General features: G+C 40.1%; 1 protein-coding gene across 1 annotated transcript; it reads left to right on the plus strand.

The window, feature by feature from the left end:
- Positions 1 to 2,740: 2,740 nt before the first annotated feature.
- Positions 2,741 to 14,580, plus strand: ARF4 (ARF GTPase 4). The gene is made up of 6 exons (XM_075513882.1): positions 2,741 to 3,115; positions 9,964 to 10,044; positions 10,557 to 10,666; positions 12,013 to 12,084; positions 12,612 to 12,737; positions 13,621 to 14,580. The coding sequence occupies exons 1-6, from the start codon at positions 3,049 to 3,051 to the stop codon at positions 13,705 to 13,707; spliced, it is 543 nt and encodes a 180-aa protein (XP_075369997.1). The 5' UTR covers positions 2,741 to 3,048; the 3' UTR covers positions 13,708 to 14,580.
- The last annotated feature ends 5,545 nt before the right edge of the window (positions 14,581 to 20,125 follow it).

Raw genomic sequence — 20,125 nt, forward strand, 5'->3', positions numbered from 1 at the left:
TCAGGAAAACAAATGGCAGGGACTGGCTTTCAAGCAGAATTTATCCAATCTTCAGTCTATTTCCTGTATGCATCTGAGAGGCCCTTGAGAAACGTGGTAGTGGGAAGTAGACTGCAAGCAAAGCTCAATTCAGGTTTCTTTAATGGATTTGGTATTAGTTTAAATCCCTGAATAACTAGATGCTTAAATGGAATTAGAATCTCATTCAAAAGAAAGGCAAAAAGAGAAGTTGTACTGGGTTGTTTGCTATCTTCATCAGTGACTTGTAATGCTTTTAATAATGGTGGTTCAAAAGGACCTTAACCTATAACTACAAGTCTAGACAAAATGTAGTCACTAAAACAGGAACGGTCTTTCCTCATTGCAGGTTTCTGATCTTGTCCTGTCTCCCTGCAGTCCTTTTACACTAAGCATGCATATTTTGACTAGGGATGCTTCAGCCGTTCATAGTCTTGCAGCAGAGGAATTGCATCAGCTGCAGAAAGTAGTTGCCAGCTTGGTGAGCTGGAACTTTCCCACCCCTGTTTTTTGGTTTGGTTTTGTTTCTAACTCAAATGTGCTTAAAATGTAGGTAAAGAGCTTGTACTAACCCTCATTAATCTGAGGCTTGATGGCTAAAGGACAGCGCAAAAAATTACTAGTTTCAGTAGCTTTGCCTCAGTCTTCATCTGACTTGAAAACAAAACAAAAAAGTATGTACATACACACACACATTTTTTGGACCAGGATGAGAAAAAGTCCCTAAGTGAAGGAGAGAATACCTGGATGATTAGGAAGGGTCCTAGAAAAGAGGTAGCAGCTGTTCAGTAAAGAAATGCTAAAGATCAAGGGCCCCAGTTGGGTCATCAGAAGAAGTTAAGACTGCCTCAGTGTAACAGGAGAGTAAACTGGACATGCATAAGCTTTGAGACTTCTCAAATTTCTTTTAAACAACGAAAAAATAATGCCAAGAACCAAAACATGAGATAAAAGTGCAGGCAAATGTGGTAAAGGTGCAGCTAGTCCTTTAATAGTGTTAACAGCCATGATCTGAATAGAGGAGAATGAATCAAAAGTATGTTGTGAATAATAGTTATGTATGATTATGCAGAGCAACCATTTATGTTAATGTTGAAACGTTAATTATTGACAATCACTTCTAAAGCAAATGTTTGTTAGATTGTACTCAAACAACTGAAATAATGAAAGGTACCTATTAATGACCTAGCTATAGTAAGAATATGCCAGCTTGGAGGTCTAGAAAGTAACTTATGTCAAAGAGAGTCCTTCAAATACTTTGTAGTACACTAACCCTCAGCTAAGTTCAGTGAAGTTTAACTTTCCTGGCCAAAAAAAGGTGTAAATACTGAGTGCTCTGAAGAGAAAATAGGTAAGTATTGGAAGACCAGACTCCTTAAAACTATCAGGAAATTGAAATCTAATAGTTGATCAGGATCATATTAATATCTTGGGCACTAACTCGATTAAGTTAAAATATTTGAAACTTAAATTTTATAAAAATACAACTTTCAATCATAATTCAAAAGAGATTTTTGGTCCAGAATAACATAATTTAAATTTCAGTAAGACTTTCAACATGACATGTAAGAGAAAAACAGCCTAAGTTGAGTCTCACTCACAGTAGCCTACTGTTAGGATCTGGTTCAGGACTGTCTCATTATCAAGACAATTAAAGATATTTTTCTTTAATGGAGGAAAAGTAAATAGCTTCTGTTTGAAAAATGTTAGCTATTGTGTACTGACATAGTTTCTAATTGGCATAGGTAGGCTATAATCCCTTGAAAATTTTTAGGGCTTTTGATTGAACCAATGCTTCCTTGGGAGAGGGAGCTCAATCACTTAGGTATTAAATGCAGCTCATCTTAACGTTTCCTCAAATTTAATTATCACTATACTGTGGGCTTTTACAGTAGCTGTGAAAGCAGCTGTTACAGCTGGTTGTGAAATCAAGCATACATCTCAAAAAATGGCATGTTTCTAATGAACCATGGTTCGTTTCGCTTTTTTCCCCATATTACATTCCTGTATCTGCCTGCCGCTTCCTGGCCAAGAAAGCGGATGCAGTTGTGGTGCCATGATCCTGCTCTTTTGCCTTGACTCTGGAGCCTCCAGAACTCTGCAGAGGGTCCACGTCATAGAAACAATATAAAAAAAAAGATCCCGCAGTAATCAGTGTTCATGTGATAGAGTTTGGGGTTTTTTAATTACCTGGCTCAGTTGCTACCAGGGTGTATTTGGGGGCTTTCTGAGGATTTGTTTTGCCCTGGAACCCCTACTTCTCTTGCTCTCAGCTGTCCTTTGGCCCTCTGGGAGAAGAGCCTGGTGGCTGTCACGCCTCAGCCTAAGCACAGGGAAGCATGAGCTGCAGTGAGATGAATTACTAGGGTTTGGGGGCGAGCCAGGGCCACGCGTGCCCCAGGCAGAGGCACTCTGGCCCCCGCCGGGCGCTGCCGCGGGCCCGGCCGTTGGCGCCGGGGAGCTGGGCCTCGCCCTCAGCCTGAGGAGCCGCTCGGCGGACTACATTTCCCGGCATGCCGCGCTCTGCCTTGCCGCGGGCGGCCGGAAGCGGCGGCGAGGCGGGATGGAAGCCTACAACTACACCCCCCGTCATGCGCCAGCGGCAGCCGTTAGAAGGAGCGCGGCGCGGAGCGGGCGCAGCGCTTGCTGGGAGTTGTAGTCCCCGCCGCCGTTGGGCGCCCGGGCCGTGTGGCGAAGGGTGGTTCCGCGGCCGGGGGATGTGGCGAGCGTGACGTGGTTTTGTCCGCGTTGGAGCCGGGGCGGCCGTGGCGAGCGTGACGTGGCAGAGAACGAGCGAGCGAGGTTCCCCGGTCACAGAGCAGCAGCTGCCGCCGTCGTTGCTGCCGCCTGCGCCTTATAAGTCGGCGCCGCCGGGCGAACCCCGCACCTCAGCAGCCTGCCTCCCGCTCGCGGAGGGATCCGTGAGCGCAGACAGGGCGCCGATCCGCGCTCCCCCTCCCTCCTTCCCTCCCTCCTCTCCGCACTCCTCCCGCTCCCTGCGCCGCCGCCCAGCCCCGCGCCGGAGCCGCCATGGGCCTCACCATTTCCTCGCTGTTCTCGCGCCTCTTCGGCAAGAAGCAGATGCGCATCCTCATGGGTAAGGGGGGCACGGCGGCACGCTGCCGCCGCCCAGCCGCGGCCCCTCGGAGCCTTGCCGCCGCAGCCGTTGCGCCCTGCCCGGCCAAGGCCGACGCCAGGCCCGCCGGCCCGCTCCCTCACGGACGCGTCCCGCTGGCGGGGGGGAGGGGAGGCTGGCGGGAGGGGGCCGCGGGCTGAAGGCGGGGGGGGGGGGGGTTGCCCCGTCCCGGGGCGCGGGGGACGGGACACCTCTCTGTCCCCTTTTCTCGGGGCTTGCGGGGTCGCTGGAAAGTGAAGGAGCGGAGGGGAGAGAAGGAGCGGTGGGGAAAGGGGGTGGGGACCGGGTTATGTCTGCCCTTCCTTTTCCTCCGCCGTGTTCTCGTCTTCTTCTGTCTGGTGCCCCCCGCCCCAGTCCCGCTGTCGGGGGTCGGGGCTGCGCTGGACAAGGAGGGGCAGAGCCCCGCGCTCTCCGGGGTCTGCAGCGGGGCGTGCGGGGCTTCAGCCCTTCTCCTTGCACCTGCGTTTCCGCTTGCGTTGAGCCAGAGCAAAATGTCGAACAAAGATCAAATTGCAGGAGGTGCCGCCGGTGCCCGCCTGCTGGGGAGGACGCCGAGGGCCGAGGGGGTGTCCCTTTCCGGGGAGGCCAGCGGGGTTTGCGCCCCGCTTTTCCCCGCGCTGCGGTTGTGCTCTCGGCCTGGAGACGCCGGTCCTGCCCGGGCAGTGTGGCTGCTGGAACGGGATGTGACAAAGCCTGGTGTGTTGAACACCAAGAGCTTAAGAAATTGCCGTATAATGGCCGATTTTTGGTAACTAAGGAGCCTGTATCTCTGACTCGTGTGAAAGGACGTTTTGGTATAGCATTTGTGCCCTTAAATTTTCCTGTACTTACCTCGTGTATAAAACCATGAAACCCCGTGGGTTGCTCTTTCAGTGCGTACTTAGTTTTATTGTCTGCCCGTAATTATTTATTTGGAATTAGATTCTGGTTCTCTTGATGTGGACTATGTAAGAGTTGAAGCCAGTGGCTCTTGAAGATTCTCACTTTATGGTTCAAAAGGTCAAAGCAAGCGCATACTGCATTCGCTATTTCCTCCTCCCCTTCGACTCTTCCCTGCCTTCTTCCACCTACCCACCCTCCCCCAAGCTTTAGGTACAAACAGATCTTAACCCCCAAATTTTTCTCAGGTGCTATTACCGAAGTGAAGGGGACTTGACTCCTGGCCATAGGCTGAAGGAGCTTGTCCTAAGAAATTACATGAAGTGCTTGTTTCAATGTAGCCAGCAATGGGACTGGGTCCTAACTGTGAAACTTCCTGGCACAGTACTCATCCTTCACGCTGCCTCTGTACGCACAGCAGACACAATAATGCAGCTTTTTTTAAATTATAATTTTCCGTGTTCTCTGTACATTTTGTGATGACAGAGTTCTTTATTACATGCACAGTAATTTTTATTGTTACCTTTGCTGCTTGAAATTAGAGACTCTCATCCATTTCAAAATAACCTGAGTGATTTTTGTCTTTGAGACAACTTAGTACATCTGCTGGTTTCAGGGAAGTGATTTGACTGTCTCCCTAGCAGCCAGACTCTTCGTATGACTCTAAATGAATGAAATAAAATCTTCAGATGAGGTTGACTGTAGGATGAGATAGTGTCTATGGTATTTGTAGTTCTGTTGCATTCTGCAAAATAATGAAAACAGGAAACCAATGCCATACAGATCAAAACAGCTTGCAAGGCTTTAGTTTCTTCATTGGTAGGTAATTAGTTCAAATTTAGGTTAGATATGAGTTAGGGAGCCACACTTTCTAGCAGTTGGTTCAACTGCATCTTTTTTCTTTCTTTCTTTTTTTTTTTTTGAATAATTTTGATTTTAAGGCATGGATTATATTCAAGTACAGGACTGCACCATATTTGTTATGTAGTATAAGAGGGTAAAACTTTTGCTATGTTTTGATGAGAGTGTATCAAAGGACCTAAATTGGATGTTTAGAAGCAGAATATGTTATATTGGAGATCACATAATTTGTTTATACCTGTAACATGGAAAAGAAGCTCTTCATAGTATTCTACGTTGTGTATCGGCACTTTGAGGAGACATGTCTAAATGAATACTGGGACTGAATTAAACTTTCCTGAAGGTGATAATTTTCAATTCATGATTTGAAGATGAGCTGGACAGGGCAAGGCATTTAAATAGTATACCAGTGAAGTAACTTTATGGGGTAAGGTGTTTATGGAGAAATATTTAGGGGAAAATATTATATGGGTGAGTTGATAATGAGCAGATTATTAAGTTATAATTCAAACTTCTCTTTCACAGCTTTCTTCAGTTTCTGCAGAATTCAAGATAAAGTAGAATTAATTTAGCTCTTAAGACAGACTTTGTGTTATTATTGAGTTCTGCAGAATTTGGATATTTCTCATCAGGTGCCATTACCAACAGCAAACATGACACACTATCTCTTATATTCTTAAACTACATTTGTGGTAAAAGGTGGACATTTAATGGTATACTGTTACTGAAATTTTGTTTTTAAGAAACTGCACTTGTATAATTAAGTATTTTTCAGAAATACTAAGTTAACATGATTCTGAGGAAATGAATGTAAAATAATTCCTGTGTCTTCTTTACAGATGGAAGTAACATGAGAGAAAAGAAAATAAGTAACTGTAGGATAGGATTGAATGACTTAAAGTTAGACTAGGCAACCAGGGCTTTAGAGTGGAAAAACTGAGTCCTAACCCTATAGGTACATGTAAAACGCTTCACTCATAGTTTCTTGTGCTTAAAAACGAAAAGTTACTGATTCATTGTACACCGTTCAGTATCATAATCTAGTGTTCTGTGTCTTGGTGTAGTTGTGCAAGTATTAACTGAGATAATAGCTACTCCGGAGCTTCGAATACAAAGGTAATTGTTAAATACATTGGGAAGAAAATTGTCCGATTCTTTGGGAATTGTGTCACCATACAGCACAAAACCATTTAGCTGGGTTGGTTTGTTTGTTTGTTTTTTAAGCACTGTTGGTTTGCGCCCTGTTAGATTTTGTGTGTGTGTGTTTTCTTGAGAAGCTATTGAGAATGACCCCTTCGTGTCCCCCAAAGACTTCCCCAATTGAAACAAAACCTGAAAGAGGAATAGTATGTAAAGGATAAGTAAGACAAGTTTTGAGAGAACTAGTATAAAGGTAAAAGAAGAGTGAAGGAATACAAACCTGTAGTAAATTAGGATTCGTTAATTTTATTTTTTTAAGCTGGCTTTTGTTTGTAACATGAATCGGTTAAATGCAGTAGAAGCTTTTTTTTTTTTCTTTCTCTGATAATGGGAAATGTTCATGTGGGAAGCAGCAACATGCTGTATTCTATAGTAAAATTTGGAAATCTCAATCTGACAACCAAAACCTAAAGGTCTTGATGGGGATTCCATTTAAAAAGTCAATTCTCAATTTTTCTGCATCTATAATTTATGTGAAGTTCTGTGCTATGAGCACTGAGGCAGCTTGATATTTGGCCCCCAATGATCAAAGTAGGAAGTTGGTAAGTGAGGAATGTGGTGTGGTCACAGGGGTGGTGTTCCCAGGGGCAAGCAAACTACAAGCTTGAGATTTAGAAACACGACTATGAATAAAACACTCTTAAGAGGAGTAAAGGGGCTAGAACCACAGTGGTTTTAACAGTAACTGAAAGCATTGTAGATGTGTTTTCTCCAGTGAGAGGAAGAGGATGTTTGACTCAGTTTAAAGATACATGGTTGCAAGTGCAAGCCTGTGCTTCCCATTTGTACTTTATTGTAATTCTAATGCTTTGTGGTACAACTGCTGACTGTCATACCCTACATCCAGATTCTTACACCTTGGCCTTGTCAATGGTCAGTCAGGCAGTGGAATCGGTGAAAATGTAGAATGGGAAATATACTTTACATTATTTGGGGATTTAAGACTTAGGTTTTAATCTTGATAGTTAAATCAACTTAAACTTTGATATGGAAGTAGCTCATAGATTTACATTTAGTGTTCCAGAGCAAATGTAAATGTGTTTATTCTTGGACTACTAAAAGCAATAGTTACACTTCCTAGCAGCTCAGAAGATTAAATGTGATTTGGCGCTCTGAAATTTCTTGTTCTAAAAAGGGTGGTAAATAGCAAATTGGAGTAAGAAGGTGAATGGAGGCTATGGTTTTGATGACTATTGCTTGTTTAGACTTCATAACACGTGCAATTTGGCTAAAAGAGGCAGGTTTTGCAAATAAGGTCATGGTGATTTGTAGCAGTTGCCTTCCCGCGGTTAAAAACTGTGCTCTCAAGTGTGGAGTCAGAAGAAGAAAACGTATCCGTAACTCAGCCTGCCTCAGTGCAAAGTCCAACAGCTTAATTAGAATTGTGGATAAGAGTGGATTTAAGCAAAGTCTCTGGGCTTTGTGCCTGAATAGCTAATGTAATCTTCTGCCAACGCCATTGAGGTAGTGGTGGGTCCTGGCACAAGAGCAGAGTGGATAACTGGGGCAATAATTTCTTAAATTTAGCAAATAGTTTAAAATTCTTGACTAGTGTCTAATTTCTTAACTCTGAGTCATATCTTCAAATGGTTCTCGATACCCTGTGTATATTCTTTGAAATTAGCTTTTTTTTTTTCCCCTTTGTCTTTATCTGTATCTTTAGTATAGCCTCTAAATACACTAAAACCATTTGTGTAGGTAAAGCCATCTTTCTTTCATTGCTAATTTTAACAAATCTTGTCAGTGTTTGTTCTACTGATAACTGTTTGAGGGCTTTTTGGGGAGTGGGAGGAGAGTTTGTGAGTATGTGTAGCTTTAATTGGTTCACTGAACAATTTTAATGTTAATTTACTGGAAAACTTGCTATATATCATGTACATGCGTTATGTTTTCTTGCAAATATCTAGGCATCCTACAAATGCTCACTTGAAGCTGAGCTGTGTGAGAATAGTATTGGGCTTCAAGCATTGTGCTATTAAAAACATTGTTTTTCAGCATAGATGGAGTATTTGAGGGTTTCGGAGTTCGCTAGAGGGGTTTTCTAAGGCTACCTGACACTTTAATGGTGTAGGGAAAATGCTAACGTGTACCAGTTTCATGGCTTGCAAGCTCTTGTGAAACTTCTGCTGCACCATGTCTTTCTTTTTTTTTGTTCATGCTTGTGTGTGGTTCTAAAAGAGACCAACACTTAGACAATAGCAAGCTTAAAACTGTTAAATTTCAATTTGAGCATTTTGGGAGTTTATTACCCTGCAAGGAGCTTTGGTTTTGATGGTAGATTTTCTTTTTCCCCTCTTCTTACATGACATTAACAATTAGAGCAACTGTTTGTTTTGGGTTTTTTTTTTTTTTTAACACACAATGGCAATACCAAAGAAACTGCATTGGCATGTATGATCCTGTTCACAGTATCGCAATATAGGACAATTATAGATAGGGTTGTTTTTTTAATTAGTTTGCTGTAACAGCAGTTTGTGTCTTGAGAAGGAGGAGGCTTTTTAAGAGTTTGGTTTCATTCTGAATAAGTAGGTAATCTTGAATTCCATTTTATTGCAACGCGAAGGAAACAGTTGTATTATTAATAGTCAAGTCATCAAACCACTTAAAGCTTAATATATCACAGTCACCAAGTAGGAAATTAACTCTGAACACTGAAGAATGTTATCAAACAAGGATAACATTTGGTTTCTTGTGCAAGTATTATTTAATAATTCTTTGGGGGTTTTATTTTTGTTTGAGCAAAATTTTATTGACTATTTTAAGTTTCACAAATAGACACTTTATTCAAACTGTTGCTGTGATAAGTGTTTAGTACCTACTGTTTATTTAGGTGCTTGTGTGTTAGGCTTGTGTGCTATTCTAATGTAAGGAGTAGTATTTTGAGTTGCTCTTACGTGTTCTGAAATGCCTAACAATAAGCAGTTGCACAAACAGTTTTAGAAAACTACAGTGTATGCCTGCAATGTCAATGATGCTTCTCAAAAAATGTCTTTGAGGCTCCAGTTTGGTGGGGTGTTTTGGTTTTTTTTTGGTTGGGGTTTTTTTTGGGTTTTTTTGTGTTTTGTTTTTTTTTTTTTTTTTTTTTTTTAAGGATCACATATTTATCACATAGTTTACATTGAAAAACAGCAAGCTTAAGTTTTGTTGTAGAAACAGAAGAGCAAATTTCAGTGCAGGAGGCCTTCTGCAAAGATCAAAAGCGGAGACTCCTAACGCAAGGATCCTAGTGGATCTCAATGGATAGAAGTGATGTCCTGAAGAAGAGTTACAGCCCTTAGGGTATATGCGGAGGGATGACAGGAATTTCCTAATGTATGTGTTTTTGTCAATGCAAAAGGAATGTGTTAGCAGGGAGATTGAAGTGTCCTCCACTGATAGTGCCAGCTCCTGTGGGTTCAGGTACACATGAAACTGGCCTTAGCTGAAGGTTGAGTAAGTGGGACCTTCCCCAGCTTGAGTGTGAAGTTGCCAACGTGATCAGTTAGAAACTACGTGCTGCTTGTAGATTGTTGCTAGGCATTTAAAACTATCCTGGTTTACGTAGAAGAAAGTTTCAAAGTGAATGATAAAACTTAATTAACTAACACAAATACTAAGAAAGATGACTAGAAACTTGTGAGCCTGTAGGGTGTGGATGAAAATGTGTTATTGACCTTGTTTTCTTCATTGCTTGTTCTCTCTCTCTCAATGCTGGATAGAGGAGATGGGGAGAAACATACAGCAGTATATCAACAATGACTTAAGAGTGTTTAAGAAATTGTTTCTTCTTAGGAAAAAACCCTAATACTCTGCATGTAAAATGGCATGGTTTTAAATTAGCAGGTTATAGTTCATATTGTGAACTAAATCAAATTTTCTGTTCATTCTAGTTGGTTTGGATGCTGCTGGTAAGACAACTATTCTTTATAAACTGAAACTAGGAGAAATTGTCACCACAATTCCCACTATTGGTAAGACAACCAATTCTTTTGGCTTCATTCTTGTTACTCTGAATTTGTGTTGTAGAGACAGGCTTCTGAAGAGTGTAGGGATTTGCTGTCTTTGCTGTTAGTATAAGAATCAAGACAAACATGGGCTTTCTGATGCTGCAATAACATAACTGTGTCAGACCAAAGATACATCTAGACCAGAATCCTGTGTCTGACCATGGCCAGCAGCAGATGCTCAGGAGTATAGGAACCAATTAAGTAGCAGTACTTCATCCAAACACCATGAACCTCTAGCAGTTTCTGGCTGAAGGACTTGTTGAAGCAAAGGTGGTGTCCTTGGATTTTATTGATTAATTTTTTTTTTTTTCCCCTCAAGTCAATTTTTTTCTTGATCTAGCAATTCAATTCTGATAAGCCATTTTATATATATTTGGGAGAAATATAATTTAGGAAGTAACTATCTTTAACATGATTAGAATTATGTTTTAACACTAGCATTAACTATTTCTAACTATTTGACTCTTTTATTTTAGGTTTTAATGTGGAAACGGTAGAATATAAAAACATTTGTTTCACAGTTTGGGATGTTGGTGGTCAAGATAAAATTAGACCTCTTTGGAGGCATTACTTCCAAAACACACAGGTAAGAGTTCCAAGATGGCAGTCGTTAAAGACCTGTTTTGTAAAGTCTCATTATATGTGGAAAGTTGTCTTCTGTCCCTTCCTTTCAGAAAGGCTCCTCACTACTTCCTGCAAGTTCTGAGGGATGCCCAGATTTTATTCTAGTTGAAGCTGGTTTGTTACCCTGAAGGCTTCAAGCCTAGTCATGAGTGTAGCCTGGGAAGGGTGAAGTCCATCAGGATCTACCAGTGTTCTGTAATGTGCCAGAGCAGCTGGTTTGTTTGTGAGGAACTCTTCAACTTCTCTGTATCCATGTTTTGATCTGTTTGAACTGGCATTGGCTTGTATGTAAGAAATGTTACTGTCTAAGCACCCTTCTACATATTCTTTTCTTTATAATCAGCCTCAAAATAGACAGCTTTTACTGTGCTATATCAATGTATTTAGTACACTGAGTATCTAAAAATGTTGTGAAAGATCTTGTTACCAACTGATTAGAAAGTGTCCGCTTCATATTGATGTGGCTGCTGTCATTTTTGGTGACATAAATGTGATTCTTTCCTTTGGTTCACAAGTAGTAGGGTAAGTTGCTTAATAATATCAGGAAACTTTGGGAGTGGGGTTTTTTTTTTTGCTGTGTTGAATATAGAATTGTTTCCAAGAAACTTCTGTGCAGCACAATGGATGTGATTGGTGCATAAAAATGGAGAAGTCTGGATTCACAAAAAGAAGCTAGCAAAGTACTGTTGTGAATACAGTAATACTTAATTTCAGTTCCTCATTCAACCCTGTTACTAAATATTTTTAAAAGATGCTTCTGTTTTCTTAAAGACAATGATAATGTGTAAAGTTTTCAGACAGAAATTTTAAGAGTAAATAGTGTGTTTGTAAGGAGGACACTTGAATACCAGAGATGCCATTAGAAATACTGTTTGGTACAAGCTTTTTTAAACACATTCAGGCCTTACTTTAAGGGTGTGATTTTCTTCGGTGAAACATGTGATGGTAAAGCACTTGTGATTCTTTTGCTGCATTTAATGTGATACAATGAGTGAAAAGGGAGGGCGGAGTTAGCTACTGAAATGTTGCTGGTGTCTTTTTTTTTCTTTCAAACTAATGAATCCCACACTAATCTATAAATTGACATTTGTGTTATTTAACTTTTTTGATTTAGAAGGCCTAGCTTTATTTTGCAGTTGAAACTTATGTGCCTGTTCAGACAGACATCTTGCATTGCTTAAACAGAATTCTGTCAAATTTGCTTACCTAAGAGAGGGGACAGTCACAATATTCACTAAGAGTTTTTTGTTTTTTAAAATAGTACTGCATGTTTACATTGGTTTTGAAAAACTGCTTAACTTCTTACAGGGCCTCATTTTTGTGGTAGACAGCAATGACAGAGAGAGAATCCAGGAGGCAGCAGAAGAGCTGCAGAAAATGGTAAATATTGATACCTTCTGAAATACAATTGTTATATTTACTTTGTCATATTTTTGGATGTGTGTCAGCTTCCCTAAGAGATTTAGGATTTTAAAATTTTAGAGAGTTTGTACAGTGTGTATTGTATTCACCTGGTAATTCTGGGTCACACGGTGCACTGAGTTGTAACTACAGCTCTGTAGAGAGCTTTAGCTCAAGAACTACTAATGTGTCAGAACCTTTCTTCCCTTCATAAAATCTTAATAGAAACGGAGCAGATGAAGAAAGAATTTTGGAAAAACAAATTGGTGCTAAGAATTTCAGCAGCAAGGTGCTGGTAAACTTAAACTACCTATTGAAAGAATATTTCCTTACTTGTAGGAGAAGTTCTGTTGGGTTAAATTTCACTGAGTACTTACTAGTGACTTTAGGAGCAAGAATGAACAAGTTTATAACCCTTAAATCCCTAAAGGTTTCTTTACCACTTGTTGAAGTAATTGAAGTACTTAACTGAGCTAATTTAATAACATGACCATTTTTTCTGTTAGCTTCAAGAGGATGAGCTGAGAGATGCAGTGCTGCTTCTGTTTGCGAACAAACAGGATCTGCCAAATGCCATGGCAATCAGTGAAATGACAGATAAACTAGGTCTTCAGTCTCTGCGTAACAGAACTGTAAGTGCTCGACTTCCTGGTTGCTGAACTTTTGTCTTCCTTTATTGTATATCATAAATGTAATCTCCCTTTAATAGAAAGGGAAGTTTTCACCTCTTTCTACAGAAAGATGGACATACCTGCTGTTAAACTCTGTAGTGCATAGTTTAAGGTCCTCGTTCAAAATAAGTGATTTAGAAGTATAATCCAATGTGTACAGCTGTTGCAGTGTTTCATCTCTGACCTTCTCCTGGAAAAATACAAATATTCCAGGCTGTCACTGAAATACAGCTGTTAAACATGTTTGCCAAAGCCTGTAGTGGGCTTTACTGTTTTCCCAATACTTGTTATTCTGGGGGAGAAAATGCATTCTGCATTCTCACTACTACAAAGATGGGAGGAAATTTAGTAGCTCCCGAATCGCAAGTTTCCATCTGCACATAGGGTTGCTTCACATAAACCGTCTGTCCTTCTGTAATACTCACTTAATGTCTGTATGTTGACACACTAAGATTGTATCCATAGAAGATGTTTTAGAGGCCTGTTAATTTAGGTAATTCCATGTCCATTTCCTGAAGAGCAGTCTTTCAAAAACAAGAAGCTAGTTTTCAGCATATAAACCAAATGCAAGTTCTGTATTTGTTTCTTGATGCAGTAAATGGTATTCTAGCATTTGGTAGGCCAACGCTGAGTTCTTGGATAATATCTGAACCCCACCTACTGTATATATACTTTTCAAAACTTATAAAAATACCATCTGTTCAATATTGACTCTACTTACAGCTCAAAACAGTGTCTAAGGAACACTATTTGAGTGTGTATCTGAGTGTCACGTACTATGATAACATAGCTTGCATTTTGTCAGTTTTTAAATTTAATTTTTCTTTGTGTTCTGTATTAACAGTGGTATGTCCAGGCTACCTGTGCTACGCAAGGAACTGGTCTGTATGAGGGACTTGACTGGCTGTCAAATGAACTCTCAAAACGCTAACTCAAACTGGCTGACTCTTTCACCAGGGACATGTTTGATATAAGTGGTCTAGGCTTGTTACAACAAAATTAGTTTGCATCTTGGTTATTACAGTATCTGGAACTGATATTTGGGCAGGATATTACAGCGTTTCAACTTATTTTGTTGCCAATTATTGTTTACCGAGCTACATGTTGCAAAGGTAGCAATATGCTTGGGTAAAAATCTCCTTAACTTGGAAAAAATGTATCTTCTGATTTTTATTCCCCTTGTTAGCCTAAATGCCTGAATATAGTTATTGTGACATCTTTAAGATCTGTTTTGAATACTCTTTTGAGCCCCAATAAATTAATGTTTTAAATTTTTTTTTTTCCCTCCCTGCTACTTTTAGTTTACTGATGCCCTGTTTCATTCCTCAGACAGTCTGCTGATTTAAAAATGTAGCATTCCGTATGTATTTATTTCTCTCCCTTGCCAAAAAGAATTCCTAATACTGCTTGTTCCAGCCAAGGAAATGCTCTAAAACACTATACAAATCTTCTGCACTGAGGAACATTTTATTAATCCTTGGGTTCTGTCAGCCCAACTTGCCTTTGTGTGAATTGGATTTGATGGGTAGAATAGTTCTGTGCTGGTTGCGAAGAGCTCATGTTGAGGTTGTTTTTAATATTCAGCAGATTGTCTTCCTTTATATTGTATCTTTTTTTTATGTTGCATGTTGCTTTTTGGTATCAGCCTGACTATTTTTGCCCAGTGTATAATAGTTCTGCTGAAGTTTTACTGTTTGTTGGTGAACATATCTTCATAAAGAAATTTTGGAAAATTCATCAAACTCAATGGATTAGTTTCTTCATAACCCACTTGAAATTATTCCTAATAAAATGATAAAATGTATAGTTCTGTGTATGCTCTTCTTGATTCCTGAAATAGTTGAACTGCAAGTTATCACTTATTCTTTTTCCATATACTGAGCTTTCCCGCAGCTTGAATGTGACTATCAGTTGCAGATTTTCACTTCTTTGGAGCTATGTAGAGCGGGACCCAGAAGGTGGGCAACAAAGTTGTAAACAGCGCAGTAGAGTAGCTGTCATCAGGACTTATACAATTCTGTAAGTGTCTTTTGAAGTTGTAAATCTAAAATTCCCTTTAAGATGTCCAGATATGAAAATACTAACCGTTACAAAAATTGTAATAAAACAAATACGAACTGCCTGAAAAGCATGCATGTCTGTTTCGTAGTTGTATCTACATTTAAAAACGAACATGGGTTCTAACAGGAGAATCACAAATTCTGTTGGTGGCTAGCTGGGAAGCCAACTTGAATACTTGTACAGGGATTTAGTCAACATTACATTAATGGTGCTAGTCACCCTAAAAAATCAGCTCTATGCAACTGCTACTGTCTGCTTTCATATTTCTGCCCCCTAATACCTCTGTAGTTCAAAAGGCTTAAATTAACGTGTTTTTGGAAGCTGCTACTAATGGGTCTTTTAAAATCTGTTTTTCTCTTGTCTGTCTGCTGTATGGATGCAGATTTGGCTCAATCCTCCAACTGAAATATTCTATTCTATTGATTCTATGTCTTTAGGAACCCAAGGCATGATTTCGTTGCAGTTTTAGGCTAAGCTCCTCTCTTATTTTTAGCCTGGGTCTCGTTATCCTTGCTACAAGATATCCCAGTGACGAGGTCTGGTAAACTCAAGCTAGTTTAGGTTAAGAGCACCTTCCAAGGCAGCATCTGCTGTAACTGAGGTTCAGGTTTCTAGGAAGTACTGTTACGGTGAACACAACTAACCAGAGAAAATTCCAGAGCTTTTGAAAGACGGTCATTAACTGTCTTCAATATGTAACAGAAACCCAGGAGACAGTGTAAGGTGAGTAGGGTTTTGCTTGCACCTTTAATGAATTGCTGATTACATACTAACCAAAGTTGGTATATCCATGCATTGGATCAGTAGCTGTTAATATGCATATTTCTAGCAATGCAGTTCCTTGAAATAACCCTGAAAAGGAACACCTTGTTCAGAAGAGGCGGCTGGTCTGTAATATGGGTTGTATTGGTAGTCCCAATAAAATGAAACAATGCTTGTGACAAATTAAATGCCATCTCCTCTTTGGAGGAAGAAGTTAGAGGTAGACTTTACATAAAAGAGCAGATACTTAGAAACAAATGAGGCCTATGATCTTGAAGGAAACATTCTGTTTGGTAGAGGTGAAGATTTCATTGTTTTAATTCTTTCAAATGCTTTTAAGTAATTAAACGCTCAGGTTTAGGTGAGCTCTGTTTAGCCACTACACTTCTGAGCTACAGCATGTGTACAGATGTTCATATTTCAAAGAGTTACCATGCTTCACTTTGTGTACCAGTAGGTTGTAATTCTGCTGTAAAAATGAGTAATTTCACAAAATCAAAGTCAGAAAGTAGTAAAGATCTTGAGCCTCATTTAAGAGTGATGGGATCTGCATGAGGGGTTAAGGCTACAGCATACACTGACGTGTAGTAAGACAAAGTCAATAAAATTCCTGGGTGTAATTGAGTAGTTGCTGTAGTGTTAATCAGAGCATAGAAAGGAACTGAAGCGAGTACTTCAATCTTCCTGTAAATAGATAAGATCACATTGACCTCTGTTACTAAAATGATATTTGCCTCTGAGTACTCTGTAAGGTTGTAATCTTGGAAGCAAGGTCTCTGTTACGCACTTTATTATGGTAATATTAAGCTGTGGAAGGGACAAGACACTCGATGGGCTGTGGAATAATGTCACAATTGACAGAAGTAAATAAACTTCCCTCGGGTTATTATATTCTCATCAAGTGTTCTCAATTCTCTAAACATTTTCAAGGTACACTCTAGATTATGTGTTCTTGATTCTAAGCAGCAGTCCCTGGGGTTGGTGCACGTGCTTAGAAAGCTGCCTTGTCTTCAGATGACAATTATGAAGTAGTTTGCGCGTATTCTTATGGCTATTGCTATGAGCTGAAATCTTGGTGGCTTTCTCCTTTGGAGTTAGTGCTACTTTTGTAGCTACTGCTTGTCTGTTAGTACAAGAACAAACGTAGTCCTGATGAGGTTTTTTTATTATGCTGCCTTATCTCTTCTAGTACCAGGATCACATGCGGTATTGAAATCCATATCATATTCCATTAATATGGCGTTCTGTCAGTAAATTCATTAGCTGTGGCAGTGACACTTTCTTAAACAGACCAAAAGGAGATGAAACACTTCATCACTGGCTCTCCTCCCTTTTTAGATTACAGAAACTCAGAGGATAAATTCTACATCCTCTTCATTAATTAGAGGCTGATAGTTTGTATGCTAGACTTACATGAACACAGTACAACGCTGCTACTGTAAAGGCACTGATGGTCATTTAAGACATTGTGGATAGGTAAAAATACTTTTGTTGGTTTTTTGCATTCTTTAAAATAGTTATCCTCTGGCTAAAGCAATTATAACAGTGACCTATATATGTTGTATCTCAGTAACAATGTATAATACAGCCCTGCTCTCCAGAGGCAGATGAAATTCCCATGAAGATCCGATTTTGTCATGTCTGTTAAGAGTTTAGATACGCTAACTTGGTTTGTCATTCACCTATCAGAAGTCAAATACCTGAACTGAGCTGTTGTCCCAGAAGTTCAAAATCTTGGACAGGCACAAGACTGCTGAAAACTTGTTCCTCATCCTACTGTAGTGACAGGAAATCCTGAGTTCCAGCAGCTGAAATTTTTCATTGTGTAGCATCAACTCCTATATTGAAACAATGGGTAAGTTCTACTGCACTGGCAGTCAGTCTAGTAGTACTTGTATACAAGAGGTTTTATTTCAGTGCATCAGATGGCCAGCTTAACTATAGAGAGCAAAACACTGAAGAATGAGTGTGTTTTCTTTTATTTGGCCATGCCAATACAATTTATTCTTTGTATTTTCAGTACGTGTGATGGGCTTTTCACTTTTTTCCAATATTTGGAGAATAGTTTTGCCTGAATATTCAGATCTACATACAGACCAGAGCAAAAGGCTTGTTTTGTTTTTCTCACATGTAACTAACCTGATCACTCAATGCTACAACATAAATAACAGTGGAATTTTTTTTTTAAAAAAAAAAGCTTTGTGAACAGGATAATCTTGAACTTGTTCTGCAGCTGTTTTGTAGATAATCTGCGGGCTTTGGTTCAACTGTTTGCAAGCAGAACAAAAATCGGTTCTAAACGCATCAGGAATTAGCAACAAATGCTGTAAGCATTTCTACTTGCTTGGGTTTTTTCTCAGTGTTTTCAACATACACCAGTAAAACAATGTACTGGAGGCAACAGAACACTACGAGAGCGTTTACAGCAATGGCCTGGCTTGTGTAAAAAGTGGTTTAGGTTTTGCCAGTAATGAGAACGCAGAGCCCAGTTTGCAGTCCCTTGCTCATTTGAGTAATCTTTATATTAAGGTCTGGACAAAGGCGATTTGAGTGCAATTTGATGCAACTTTGCATCAAATGTCCTAGTACATCTTTCCTGCCCTTGTCAAGGGTGGTATTGGCAGGGGACTTGAGTAAGAAATGACGTTCAATATGCTGCTGTTGGACCTGTGAATAAAGCTGAGCTACTGAATGCATTGCGCAGAAAAATTTTTAAAAGCATCAGGTTCTGTTAAGGGATCTGATGCAAATTCTAGGAAAACTGTGAAATGTTTCAGGCTCTTCCTCTTACTGCAGGGGAGTCAGAGGTCTTGAAGCTTTTTTTTCGATGCTAGGAATGTGAGAAACGAGGCAGCTACGCAATTAATTTGAGGTGTTGAAAGATCTGACTCCTTAGCATGTTGGGTATTTTTCCCCTTTTCTTGTACCATTTTTCTCCTTCCTTTTCTTCCTCCTCTCATTCATACTTTGCATTATTGTTTGCTTTACCATGATACATAAATGCATGTTAGTGAAGGCTTGCATTAGTCCCTTCAAATATAGCAGTGATACAAGAAATACTGATATGTAAGAATTCAAGTACTAACTGTCACAGGTGGCTAAGACCCCTTTGGCTGGTATGGACAAGGTCAGGGAATATGAGTTCTGAGTTGCCAAACCACTCTGAAGGATCTGACAGAACTTGTTTTTTGTACATATCACATACACGGGTAAACTACATTTCACCATAACCAGAACAACCCAAAAACTAGCCAAGTTTCTGTTACCTCCAGAAGGCCAGTCTTGCTATGCTTAGTTCTAGTCATGTTCTTGTGAGTGGCAAGTTTGTCCGCAGCAGGAGCCAGTGTGAAAGAAGAAACTACTCCCTCCCGAGACAACAGCTAGTCAGAGCAGATGCTGGAGCAGTGCTGTCTCTCTTGATTACTGCATCCCCTATCAGAGATGGGAAAGTTGATTAGGAAGCAAAGTGACATGTTCCTTTTTCCCTTTTTTCCTTAATGACTGCTCTGGGAAAGTAGATTAACCAAAAAAAATTTTTTTTAAAAGAGAATATTGCACAATTTTTTTAATGTGAAGGATATGAGGCATATGAGTTGCTGGAAGAGGAACACAGGTGAGTTTAGGTCTGTGAAATAAAATGGAGACAAGCTTAATGGGCCTTTTACATATCTGGGTTCTGGAGGTGATTTTGAGAGGAAGAATTAATTGCTTGGCAAGGTCCAGATGGGAAGGGGAGCTAAAACGGGAGCTAAAATTACCTTATGTGGAGTAGGAAGCACCATATATTACCTCACATAGATGTAAATGTAGCTTGGGAGCATGGGGGATATGGGCCAAAGGTGTACCTAAAGGTTGCTTCTCACCGCCAAAAAAATCACAATTCTTTTGAATTGTGACTTTTTCCTAACCTAGACCCTAGTTCTGCATTCTCACTCCACCAGTGTCTGACTGACACATTGCTGCTATTGGCAGTCAGCCTGTGCTGCCACATTTTACTAATTAAACCAGGGGTACTCGGACTGGAGAATCTCCAGTGCTAGCTCGTGGGGCTGAATTTCCTCCTGAAGATACTACAGGATTATCTGCCTTGTGCAAGGGCCATCTAATTTTACTGGGCCTGTTCCAGTGCTGTGTTTTTCCCTTACTGCTTGCTTCCTGCAGATGCCAGCTTTCCTGTGCTCTCCCTCTCCTTGGCCTGCAAGGAGACAAAAGCAGCGATCCGAGTACCAACACGGAATGAGGGGGGACCTGCTGTTTCTTGGAAGGGAGGCAGAATACCAGGCAAGTCTATTCTCCGAGCAGCTCCATCTTCTGGTACTATGGAGAAGTTATAGATTTTTAATGCTTTGGGTTTTGAAAATAAGATGAAGTAACCCAGTTGTAATGGATAGGTACTAAAAAGGAGAGAAAAATGCTTTTTAAAGTTATAAGGGGAGCTCAGCTAGCCTACGTAAGTAATACAATTTCACTTCCAAACTTAACAGTTGCAATCTTACCATTCTAAGTGACTGAGCCTGAGCCATTCC

Source organism: Mycteria americana, chromosome 11 (genome assembly GCF_035582795.1).
Source record: "Mycteria americana isolate JAX WOST 10 ecotype Jacksonville Zoo and Gardens chromosome 11, USCA_MyAme_1.0, whole genome shotgun sequence".
NCBI classification, from domain to species: Eukaryota; Metazoa; Chordata; class Aves; order Ciconiiformes; family Ciconiidae; genus Mycteria; species Mycteria americana.

Excerpts from the sequence above, each read along its gene's own strand:
- ARF4 (XM_075513882.1), top strand. The coding sequence starts at position 3,049 with ATGGGCCTCACCATTTCCTCGCTGTTCTCGCGCCTCTTCGGCAAGAAG. Across the intron at positions 10,045-10,556 it reads CACCACAATTCCCACTATTG|GTTTTAATGTGGAAACGGTA; the intron begins GTAAGACAACCA and ends CTTTTATTTTAG. Across the intron at positions 12,738-13,620 it reads AGTCTCTGCGTAACAGAACT|TGGTATGTCCAGGCTACCTG; the intron begins GTAAGTGCTCGA and ends CTGTATTAACAG.